This window comes from Triticum dicoccoides, chromosome 1A (genome assembly GCF_002162155.2).
Source record: "Triticum dicoccoides isolate Atlit2015 ecotype Zavitan chromosome 1A, WEW_v2.0, whole genome shotgun sequence".
NCBI classification, from domain to species: Eukaryota; Viridiplantae; Streptophyta; class Magnoliopsida; order Poales; family Poaceae; genus Triticum; species Triticum dicoccoides.
In genome coordinates this window covers 564292984-564305468 of record NC_041380.1, presented here as the reverse complement: position 1 = coordinate 564305468, position 12485 = coordinate 564292984, and the positions used below count along the sequence as shown (strand labels likewise).

Below are 12485 nucleotides of genomic sequence, written 5' to 3'. Positions count from 1 at the left end.
GCACCTGCAGCTCGCCGGGGCAGGTCTGCGCCAGGTCCTTGCGGCAGGCGAGGATGGGGCAGTTGCCGCGGCCCTCGTGCGGGGTCACCGACAGGCCCACGTTGAAGCCGTCCACTACGCTCACCCCGTAGGATGACTGGTCGTCACCGCCATGGTGCAGGGATACATGCGCCAGCGTGGCAGGCGCCGCGCCGCCGAGGCCCCCGCACTGGAGCTGCCCGCCGCAGTCGCCCGTGGCGCAGCGGAGCTGCCCGGCCCCGCCGGCGGGCACGCAGCCGGTGTGCGCCCAGATGCGGCCGGACCAGGCGTGGGTGGGCGCTGGGAAGGAGCGGTGGGAGAGAGAGGAGGAGGAGGAAGAAGATTGATGCTGACAGGTGGGCGCCACTTGTAATAACAGTCAACCTAATGGTCAAAATAAACGGAGTTGACTTTGCCGCCACATCAGCTCCGACGGATGGGCCCCGCATGTCATGAACATGTTTAAATCGTCTAAATTGGCTATTTTTCAAAAGTGGTAATTTTTAGTCATAAAATTAAAAAAATTGGTAGTTATCAGTCACTTTTTTGAAAGTGGTAGTTCTGTGGGACGGTAACCCCTAATGTGGTAGTTTTTTTATCAAATACTTCTAAATTTGGTGTGTACTTAGAAGTTTTCCATCCGTGGAATGCTGCGAGGCATGAAACAAATAATTGGAAAAAATATGAAATTACTTTAATAAAGAAGAATTTATTTGTGTGGGATGAATGTCATCATATGTTGCCAAACATGAGAAGCTAAAAATAGAAACTTCTTATCTGATCTGCTTGATACATTACAAAGTATGGATTTGTGTAATTAGAGCATGTTCTGAGTTCTGTTTTATCTAAATCATATTGTGGTGGTGTAATCCGCCCGCAAGGAGGTGTGGTGCCGTGGATCTCGCCTACGTGGGCAAGGACGGTGGAGCTTGTGGCTACCCATGATGGTGTTGTCTAGTACAGATTAGCCATCAGTTGCCCCTCAGATGACAGTACATGGCCTCTCGAGCGTCCCATCGGGATTTTGACGGTGCTAGTGACGTTCCTCTTCCATCAATGTCTATCATGTTGTGGTGAGCAGCTCTTGTAGCGGTTAAGTTGCCTGCTCATGTGGGCATGCTCACCCGCCGTCAGGTCAATGCACGTTCAACTGGGCTCGGGGCAAGTGGAATAGATAACATAGGATGAATTCGATTGGGTGGTGCATCTCAAGTACCCGGTCTTGAGCTCCATGGTAAAAACCCTAGGCCTAGCTTCTTATCGGTTATGTCTGGCAATGACTGTGTTTTTGATGTCGTTACCCTAATGAAGGCATTGCTCGGAGTTTTCTTAGACTTGATCTTCAGGGTGTAAAGCCACGATCTGACTTTCAGGTGTTGGATCCGTGACGGCGTCACTTATGTGTTTTTTTTCTTGGAGTCGTCGCTTTTAAAGAAACTTTCTCGTGGCCCTTGTGTTCTCATGAGATAGTTGGTGCCAATGGTTATTGTTGTACATCGTCTATCGCTGTTTGTATCACTTCATGACTTTTTTTCACTTTCTTTTTCTCTTTACTTATGCATAGCTTCAGTCTTGTATAACTTAGCTCTTTGCCGGCATGATCCTATGGTGAGTGTGTGTGTTGTGGTTGTGCGCATCCTGATTATGCAGAGGCCAGGTGTGTGTCATTGTAATTGTATTCCTCGATACTATATTATGAGTCAATAAAAATACCCTTTATCGAAAAAGATACGGAGTGCTTATCTGTTGGTTGCCAATAATATTTATATGGATTTGATGAAACCATTTTTTCCTCTTCCCGCTGCAACGTTCCCAAGTAACTACTATATATTCCAGGACTCCTAAAATTTGATGCTTTGATAAAGCTTGTAGGAGCAGGTCAATATTGGAGAGAGAGAGAGAGAGGACAACTCAACAGAAGAGAGGAGAGAGAGAGGGGGCAAGTTTACCATGGCTCAGTCAAAAACTATAAGCATATTTTGCAAAGATAAGCACAGTGCTGGCTCTGGACACGGTACAAAGATTTACCTCTCAGATTTTCAAGGAGCTGCGTATGTGGATGAGGGCCGATGGCCATGGAGTGAGTGTATTCTGTGAGCAGTCGTGCCAGAGTTTAGGGTGGCAAGTGCGGAGTCTGGCAGTGGATGGTGTTGCCAGTTGCCTCGTGTGTTCATGTAACTTTCTTGTACATTGTTTTCTATCTTCTATCTTCTATAAAATTAAGGTACGCGATTGCTTACTCTCGAAAAAACGCACGGTGAATTCCCTTTTTTAAGAAAACGGAAAGCATGATGGAGATCCGTAGTTTTGTCCGTTGCACTTGGGCTTTGCAAAACCGCATGGTTCACACTCCCAATTAACTAAGAAGAAGCACGATGGAGATCAGCAGTGTTGTCTGTTGTACTTGGCTTAGCAAAATCGCGTGGTTCATGCTCCCAATACAATATCAGCCACTTGGCCAGCAGATTAAATTAACTAGATGATGCCCCGCACGTTGTTGCGGGAATATTTTTACAGTGTTTTAGTGAGATTTTGGTTAAATGGAATAAAAATATTTGAAATAATAGTTTTTAAAATTATATAAAAATTAAGTTTAATACCATAATAGAATGGAATTTTACATGCATGCATGTTTGCATGTTGAAGTGGATTTTTAATATGCATAGTTGCATGTTGAGGTGGGCCTTTTCTATGCATGTTGAATAATGAGGTGTCATGCTTGCATGTTGAGAGAAATATGTTAGTGGGGGCTAGCTATTTAGATATAGAAGATTAACAAACATACTGAAAACAAATCCATTAGTCGTCCGGCTAAATTATATGGGACCCATGGTTGTCCGGCATCGTATGAATGATTTATCTTTTTTTTTCACCATGTATAATTAATAAGCTGGCGGCGTGCCCCACGTGTTCTCTTAAAAGAATGATGGACATGCTTGGCAGAGGATACATGCATGGTGAAAGACGATCTAAGCCATGGAATAATTGTAGACGTACCTCGAGCGAATATACCTGGCTTTCCCATGTAAATATCTCACGCGTGTATCTATAAATGCAGTCACCGGCCTCCCCCTTGTTCAATCCATTGCCATTCATATCTCGTGTGAGCAGCTGTGGAGTTCATTCACAAGGGTGGGGTTTGGTGGTTCCTCCTGCTCGCAATGGTGTTGCTGGCTCCGGCGACGGTAAGCGCCGAGCAGGAGGATGGGGCCACAACCATCGCCACCTTGCAGGTCGAGGAGGAGGTCGGCTCGCGTGCCGATGACCACGGCAACAACTGGTGCGACATCAAGTGTGACTATCAGCAAGATCCGGTCAAGAGACAGTTCTGCGTAGACCAGTGCCACAGCCAGGAGCATCATCATCCTAGCAGAGAGTTCTGCGAGATGAAGTGTCAACACTGGCAAGACCCGACAAGAAAGGAACAATGCGTGCAGCAATGCATGAGCTTTGGCCTCAACCTCCATGTTGGCAACAACAACGGCGTCGACGGGCGACCCCATGCCTTGGAGGAGGAGGTCGGCTCGCGTGCCGATGACCATGGCAACGACGATTGCGACATCAAGTGCGCCTATTACCAAGATCTGGCCAGGAGACAGTTCTGTGTGGACCAGTGCCACAGCCAGCAGCATCATCATCCTAGCAGAGAAGACTGCGAGTTGAAGTGTCAACACTGGCAAGACCCAACAAGAAAGGAACAATGCGTGCAGCAGTGCATGAGCTTTGGCCTCAACCTCCATGTGGGTGGCAGCAGCAGCGTGGACGAGCACCTCCGCGGCTGGGAAGTGGTGGCCGGAGCCATCATCGAGGAGGTGGTGTCAGGGCCGGCTCTGGGATTTCAAAGGCCCCAGGGCGGACTCCACCAATGGGCCCAATAGAGAGAAAAATCCAATTTGATACATGAATGAATACAGTTATTATGAGGTCACAAAGACTAATAATTTTTCATGAGAATCAAATATCTGATAATATTTCTTGCATTTGTTCCAAAACAAGTATCATAGAAGCTACAACGCATAAAAAGAAAGAGAAATAGCTTGCCAACAAACCAGACCTCGAAGCCTCCAGTAAATATGATTCAGCAACATGATTACAATAAAATGAGAGAGGACACCTGAACGTTGTAGCAACTTAGCAAACTCAAAGCCTCCAAAATAAGGCTATCTGATCTGATATCTGAATGACCAAGCGATACTGACCGAGGCTGACTAGCTCCTCCACGAACAATGGAACAAACCGAGCGATTTGAGAGTCTGGCACGCTAATGAATGGATGCAGCTGCAAGTGATGTAAAAAGAAAGTAAAATCAGACACCTGATTGAGGATTTTAGATTGAGAACACGAAAAGATTGAGTCCAGCAGGCATAATCTGCTCGCAATGTTTTTTAATCTGCGAATTACCTGTTGATCTTGATCTCTCCTCGATCTCTTGCCGACTTTGATCGCTCCAACTCTCTGTGACCTTGCGTGATTTGGGAATTAGGGATTCCAGTCAGGCGAGTGGGCGGCTGGGCGAGGACTCCATGCGTGATTCGCTCGACAGAAAACGAAGCGTCAACCTTCTCAACCTGGGCGTTCCTTCTTCAACCGTGTTCAGGCCCTGGTTGTGTTGTGCGCTTGCTTGGGCTGGCTGTGCCTGTGCGATACATGGGCCTTTTTCCCTTTTTTCCTTTACACTGCCCTATACACTGTACCAGATTATATGGGCCCCTATTTCGGCTGGGCCCCAGGCCGTTGCCCCTCTTGCCCTGGGCCAGAGCCGGCCCTGGAGGGTTAGGGAGGTGGTACCATGGTTGTGGCCTACAAGCAAGAATAGGAGAAGAAAACACCGGCTGCCACGGCAGAGAATGGTATAGGGCAACACGCAAGATGATGAGAATTTCAATGATATGGCAACACAAATAAGAGGAGCCGTGTGGAGCGGCATGTTGAAAAAGTATTGCATGAGCACAGAAAATAAGGCTTCTTTTGGATTTCGCATAAAAATAACAAAGAAAATAAGAAACATGTACCATCCATATATTTGTGCACAAACTCCAGAGGCACGTATTTTGAGGGATTGTTCATGATGTTAGACGCACCTGTGGCTACAAGAAGTAAGATAAAGACGACCACAGAAGGATTCGGGGAGAAACCCATCATAGTATATATTGAAGGATCAAAGAGATTAATGTGGATCGTAAGATACATGGGACTCGAAAATGATTCATTCTTGTATATTTGTAACAGCACACAGTTATGTTGTCTGTTCTATGGGCGGCACATAGATTTGTAAACTGGTATTGTAACTGATGCCCAAATATAGGAAGCCTATCCAACACCTTCTACACTTGGGGTGTGGGCACCTTTTATATGTGATGGGTCTATGTCATTATTTATCTTTATTATCTTCTGTTTGTTCTTAAGGTAGATACGTAAGATAAGGGTCAGTTTTGGAACATTTTTCATTTTCCCACAGGTGGACCTCATAATACCCAAAGGACAGCAATGCTATATAACAGTGCCATGTGATAAAGTGGTGACTTGCGTGCCAACTAATGCTTTAAATTTTGACTAGTAGAGGAAGGTCAATCTAAATACTCCCTCCGTCCGGAAATACTTGTCGAAGAAATGCATAAAAATAGATGTATCTAGAATTAAAATACGTCTAGATACATTCATTTCTCCGACAAGTATTTCCGGACAGAGAGAGTACAAGCATACTTTTTCTTTGACAGGCAAATACCAGCATTTTTTTTTTGAAACTGAAATACAAGCATACTGGCATAGTAGAAGGAGGTCAGAGATGTAATTTTGAGCTGTTATATTAACTTAAAAAATCGAACACGGGCTGTGCGCCGTGTGCTCACGGAAGCCCATCTAAGCCCAAAAACGAACTTCTTCCCGTGACCATCACCCTACCTCACGCGGAGCACTTCTTCACGCCGCCGCATTCCCCTGATTTGTTTTGCTGCTGCTGCCGCCCTGCTCTCACTCTCCTCTTCTGCTCCGCCGGCAAGCAGAGGCAGCGTTGCTCTTTGCCTGGGAGTCGGCCCCGACCCTCGAACCGGGCCCTGGGCTGTCTAGCGACCGCAATGGCAGATCGGTGTAAGCTTTCTGCTGCCATTGTATCCGATTATGTGGAAAGGTCGTACTTGCTCAAGGTAGACGGGTACTCGAGCGCCAAGGAGCGATTCAAGACCGCGAGTGCCTGGCTTCTCCCCTTCTCAGCTTCAAAGGGCACGACTGGATTCTGAGGTATTACCCCAACGGTCGTAGATCGGAAATCGGTGATTCTGCCCGTTACGTATCCCTGGTTGCTGAATGTTCTGATGCTATTGATGACCTACCAAGACCACCCATTGATCTGCGTGATAGAGATGGGGAACCAGAACCGCCATACGTCGTCAGCACCATCTATTCATGGCCAGGGTGCCCTACTTTGTCTGGCGGCCTCAGTTCATATTATCGCTTCCTCATAGATAAGGAGGAGCTGGAGCAATCAGGTGATATAATAGATGACTGTTTCAGCATTATGTGTGTTCTTACTTAATGTAGGGTAGGAACCCTAGGGGCTGATCTTTCACGAAAGGAGCGGATCCCGTCCAAGAACGCGAAGAACACGAGGGAAAAACGAGGGAAAACACAAGAGGAAACACGAGAGAATCACTCAACCAATAAGAATAGATCACACATGCGCCAGATCGATGAACACAAAGGTGAGATACAAGATCCAAAGTCAACAACGGACGATACAAAGGTAGCCGGTCTTATCCGTGAGGAGGTCTTGATGTTCTTCTCCAAAAGGAGGTCTTGAATCCAAGGGGAATTTCTCCGAAGAGGCCGCGGTCTCTCACGAGGAGTAGATCCGATGTGGATGAGCGAAGCTCTATCTCTAAGTATGAGCTAAACCAACGCTAACCCTCAAATGGTGGATGTGGAGGAGTATATATAGTCTAGGGCCGCGAAGGGGTAAGTGAGGGCGAAGGGATACATGGGCTCGGCCCGATACACTTTGCACAGAAGGCGTCGGACGTCCGACGGGTACCGGATGTCCGGTGGCTCACGAGGGTCCGGTCGTCCGGTACTTGTCGGACATCCGGCGTTTTGGCTCGGTTGACGTGGCGCCGGATTTCCGGAGACGGTCGGACGTCCGGTCGCTGGAGTGTGTCGAACATCCGGGACTTGTCGGACGTCCGCTCGTTTGGCTCGGGTGCGGGATTGCCGGTCGTCCGGTCCGGGCCGGTCGTCCGGTGGGTCTTCAGGCGTCAGACGTCCGGTCCCGACCGGTCGTCAGGTGGCTGGAACTTCTTCCGTAGCTCTTCTTCTCGTTCCTCGCGCTTGGTGTCCTCGCCTTCTTGTCCATGGTCTTCCTCTTGGTTCCTGGTCATGCATAGCACACATGTTTGAGGTAGTAGCCATGTCTCACGTATGGAAAGTGATGGTATGGAAAGTGATGGTTCGAAGAGGAGCGAGTTCACCTTGTGTCCAATGGTGTGTAGATGAGGTCTCGTCTTATGTTCTCTTAGGGCTTGGAGAGTAGTCGGAGTGTACATGGGGGTGAACGTGGGATGCTCCGCATCATCTCCCCCCCCCCCTCCCTTGGGAAAGATCCGACCTCGGATCGTGATCCTCATCACCATGGAAACGGTAGTCGTGGACGGACTTGTAGTTGGACGGAGTTGAAGACATTGCGCAATCCAAGTACTCCAAGGTGTCGCCGGAGTGGTATACATGCAATAAGAGTAAACACAAATGACACTCGGAAATACAATGGTTAACGCACACAAGGTGTCCATCAAATAAACATGAGTTCGTCCAATGGAATTGTTCATGAAGATGCATGATATGCTTATCCAAATGATGTAAAATGACATGTAAAGCATTCATGGGAGAAAAATCATTCATTGTGCACACAAATGTATTGTAGATGTGATCAATGCAACCACGGTGCAAAATGATGTCATAGTGAGACGGTTTATCAATAGCATGAATATGGTAATGAATGCTCAATGTGATGTGATCATGCAATTGATGGTAGGCAATAAGATCATGAAGTATGAATATGCCACCAAGGTATATCACAACAAATTTGCTAATGAAATGCACAAGCTCATATATCATGGATGACATGGGAATACAAGATGCAACAAGGCAATCATGATGTGTGTCAATCAATGCATAAGATGCAAATTTGTCATGTGTATGATATGTCCATCGAGCATGACATGTGTGAACACAATCAACAAATATGGAGGTGTTGGTATACCAATGCTCGATGTCGTGGCATGAGTGGAGGTTTGAAGGTGCATCCAATAAATCCGAGCGCTCCTCAACTTGAAGGTCCATGGGTTTCATCTCCAATGTCGGTCCTCCATCCAATAGATGTAACATGTAGACAAGAAGAAGGAAACAACAATGAAAAAGTGACCCATCCAATATGCATATTTGAGGATGGCTCAAAGGGAAGGAGTTCACCTTTAGGAGATTCTCGCAAATGTTGGTGTTGCACATCGTGTATGCCTTCACATGACCAAATTGTGTCATGACGGTATCGCCTTGTGAATCCTTCAACATGAAAGAACATGACAAACACTCGGAAAAACAAATGAGGTTAGCGGAAAACCTATCATTCATGCGGTAAAATACCCAACAAGTGTATGCATCATGCTCATCATAAGAAAGGATAAGGGAGCATTTCATAGTATGGAGGCATATGACGCGAGAACAACCAAATACAATAGGCGTAATCAAGCAAGCATGCATCACAAGTAAGGTGTCCAAGTCTCCACGATCAATAAGCATAGGTGCAACAATTGGAGGCAAGCGACAATGAACAAAATATATCATGTGAGAGGCATGAACATATACGTCATCAACTCAAGAAAGCAAGTAAGAATGGAACATGGGTGATGCGACAAAGAAAGCAATCATGTGAATCAAGATAAGCAATCTAGTAGTGCAAAGATGCAACGTACTAGAAGGAATCATGTCAAGTATGTCATGTGTGCAAATAGTGGTCATGAATAATGCACAAGACATATCACAAGCATGAAAGCAAGATATGAAAAAAATAGCATCAATAGCATGAGGCACATGATAAAAATGACAATAGCAACAAGGATCTCTACCAAGCATGCAAATACACATAGGAGTAGAATAATGGTGAATCATGGGTAGATGCAAGCAAGGGTCAAAATTGCATGGCAAAGATATAGAAGTAAGCATAGCATGCAAAGTGAACACGGGAAAATGAGCATGAAGCGACAAGCGGTATATAACACATAAACGTGTGAGAGCCAAGTGAGAGAGATGCGCGTAGGCGTTGCGCGAAGAGAACGGTGGGAAGGATACTTCATGGGATCCCAAGTTGTCTTTGCTCTCAAGAGCTCGTTTTGTCAACTCTTGGAATTGAGAGGTTGACGAGTATACGTGAGTACCTACATAAAACAAGGACAAAAGAAAAATTGTGTGTGCGTGGTAGATGTACACATCATCTATCATGATGCGCACGTACTTGTGTTGGTTAGCACAAAATATCCAATGCTCAAATAAATGAGATGCATGATATAGAAATATGTCATCCATCATGAGAGGTTTGTTGTTATGTATAGCATAATGGAGACTCAAATTGTGTAATGCATCACAAGAAATATGTAGAGCGTTGTTGTTCATGGAATGCATATGGTGCAAGCAAATATAGGAATCATGCAATGTATGGAATGCGTCAAAATCTCCTAATACGCATGAGGAAACTATGGGGGTCTCCGCATGATCATTAGTGGAAACATCACACGAAGAATATTGACAACATCCAAAACAAAGCATATGTGGAACATTGTGATCATGGCATGGCATAGTAGATGAATTGCGCAAATCATGTAAAGGAAGCATGGCAATATCATCACAAGAAAAATAAAAGCCAATGACCATCATCTCGTCATCTATGATGTAAGTGCAAATGAGATTTATGTGAATGGGGCATGCATAGTCACTATGTTGAGATTGAAATGATGCAATATGGGATATCTCACTCATAGCATATGACAAGTTCAAAGGATTGGCAAACATGATGTGACCAATAGAATTTTCACATGATATCCTATGGAGCATAGCATCACAACTAGGCAAATCAACATGCTCATCATCATATTTATCATAAATAGATGAGTCATGACATGAAGAAGCCGCACTAGCATGAAGCATGGGTATAGGTGTGTCAACAGCATGCAAGCAATCATTCGTGAAATAGTCCACTAGTGGGACAAGAGAAGCAACATCACCTATGTTACCTTTGGAGCATCGCTCATGTGTTGTAGGTGAGGTGTCAAAGACCGAGTCGTGGTCATCTTCATCTTGATGGAACCATGTGGGGGGTGCATCATCGTCCACCATGGCCATCGTCATCTCCATTGGAGGTATGGACTTGTCGAGGATAGGCGCGTCGTCATGTAGGAGACCTAGCACCAAAGAAGAAAACACACTAGGAGTAGAGGTTAAGTAGTTAGAAATCAAAGTGGCCTCACATGCCGTGTCAACTACCTCGCTCACTAAGTGTTGTGGCTCACTCACTCCCTCTCGGATGCTCTCACTCATATGGTTAGTGGAGTCACTCAAATGGCTCTCAACCTCACATAGGATGTGTGGCATGCTCTCAAGTGTGGGGCTAGTGGTGTCACACTCATCCTCTCATAGGAAATGCTCTCAATGTCACGTGTGGTGGAGTCACTCATGTCACTCATGTGGTGGTGGCTCTCCTCACATGGCAATTGGGGCATCTCGTCACATGTCGTTGTCGGAGAGATGTCGGTGCAAATGTCTCCATGCTCAATCATGTCGTGGTCGTAGCCGTGGATGAAGGCCGAAGATGGCACATCATCACTCTCCTCGAAGACCAAAGATAAGGTCTCATGAGCGGTCTCGTAGCTTGACTCGGAGTATGAGTCCAATATTGGCGCCGTCTTCATGTTGTTGAAGAGGTTCGTGCTCGTCGCCGTGGTCGAAGAGGATGGCCCTTGCTCGACCTTCTTGTCGCCGTCTTGTTTTTGGAGGCCCAAATGATGTGGCACCTCGTAGCTCGTCTCCATGACCGAAGGGAAATTCCCATGCTCGGCCATCTTCCTTGAGGGGCTTCCGAAGATGTAAGTGTCTCCCTCACGCGTAGTTGGTCGCCTTGTAGTTGAAGATGTCGATGTAGGCGAACTCACGGGAAGTAGGAGAAGATGTCGTACGTCCAAAGGCGAAGATGCCTTGATAGCACTTGGCGAAGATGCCGAAGTGGTTGATGTAGCCGTAGCTCCGTCTTGGTGGTGCTCGTCTCGCGGTCTTTTCTTGTGCTCATGAAGTTTGGACTTGGCGTGAAGTAGGGCTTGTTGGGACTTGTAGGAAGGCGCATCTCGAGCATCTTCATGTTGATGGTGGCGTTGTCGCACTTGAGCTTGTAGTAGATGTCATTCGTCGTCGTCGTGCACATGTTGCTTGGAGGTGACTTGCCCTTCGTGACGAGGTGGATCACGAACGTGATGGTGGTCGCCATGGAGATGTGGACGTGGATGTCTTGCGCTTGTGTCGCTTGGGCGCTCCGAAGAGGATCGATGTGCTTGCCGCCGCCTTGAAGATGACGAAGGGGAAATAGACTTGATCAAGGCTCGAATATCCTCCATCCTTGCATCTTGCTCCTCCTTTTATGCGGAAAGCTTGTTGTCGATGTAGTCCCTTTTCCTCGCTTCGGAGTGACGAATGTCGATGGAGAGGTTCTCGATGCGCTCTCGTAGTCTTGATTGTGCGCCTTGCATTTGTCGTTGTAGATCGAAGATTGACGCTTTGGTGATGTAGTTGTTCACGCTGTCGTTGTTGTGGAAGACCGGAGATGAAATGCCTTGCCTATCCATCACAAGATTCGAGCCAATATGAGTGGAGAAAGAGAAGAACGAATACCAAATGTACCTTGACCGAAGTTGAAAGTGGATCAATGATCACCCCAATATGGACAAGGAAATAGCACAATTGGTACCAATTCTTGTCAGTTTCTCACACCTACACAAGTAAGGCTTATGGTGGAGCTCGGTGAGGATAGTGGCACAAAAATTTAATGTAAAATGTTAGCAAGAGTCAATAATGTTGAAAGAGATTCACAAATTCGCAAGTGTAACAAGTAGACCAATAGCAATATGTGGCACATGGAAACACACACACGGATAGATAAATGGGGTCGTGCAACCAAGGATGAGCACAAAATGTGGAATCCACGGAAAACGCTCGTGTTGCACAACTCAAGAGAGACGCTAGCACGATTGCTCACTAGGCGGATACGACACTTGTGCACAACCTATAAGATGCAAAATGTAACAACTTCTATCCCAAGTATGCTATGTATGTATGGTTCCCGGTGTTTGATCCAAGATGATCGGATATGACAATCTTATGCAATGTGGTGGATGCTATGGCTATTGCTTACAAGCTTCTTTGCTCTTTCTCTTTTGCTTAAA

At 46.2% G+C, this 12485-nt stretch overlaps 2 protein-coding genes across 2 annotated transcripts in view; both read left to right on the top strand.

Annotated features, from left to right (window-relative positions):
* The first annotated feature begins 3117 nt into the window (after positions 1-3117).
* Positions 3118-3949, top strand: LOC119333962 (antimicrobial peptides-like). Its single transcript, XM_037606680.1, has one exon. The coding sequence runs from the start codon at positions 3180-3182 to the stop codon at positions 3894-3896; it is 717 nt and encodes a 238-aa protein (XP_037462577.1). The 5' UTR covers positions 3118-3179; the 3' UTR covers positions 3897-3949.
* Positions 3950-6092: 2143 nt separating this feature from the next.
* LOC119333855 (BTB/POZ and MATH domain-containing protein 2-like) overlaps positions 6093-12485 on the top strand; it is a 10005-nt gene continuing 3612 nt past the window's right edge. Inside the window, exons 1-2 of the mRNA XM_037606618.1 lie at positions 6093-6169; positions 6229-6542. Of these exons, the coding sequence (XP_037462515.1) occupies positions 6093-6169; positions 6229-6542 (391 nt within the window). The remainder of the gene's footprint in view (positions 6170-6228; positions 6543-12485) is intronic.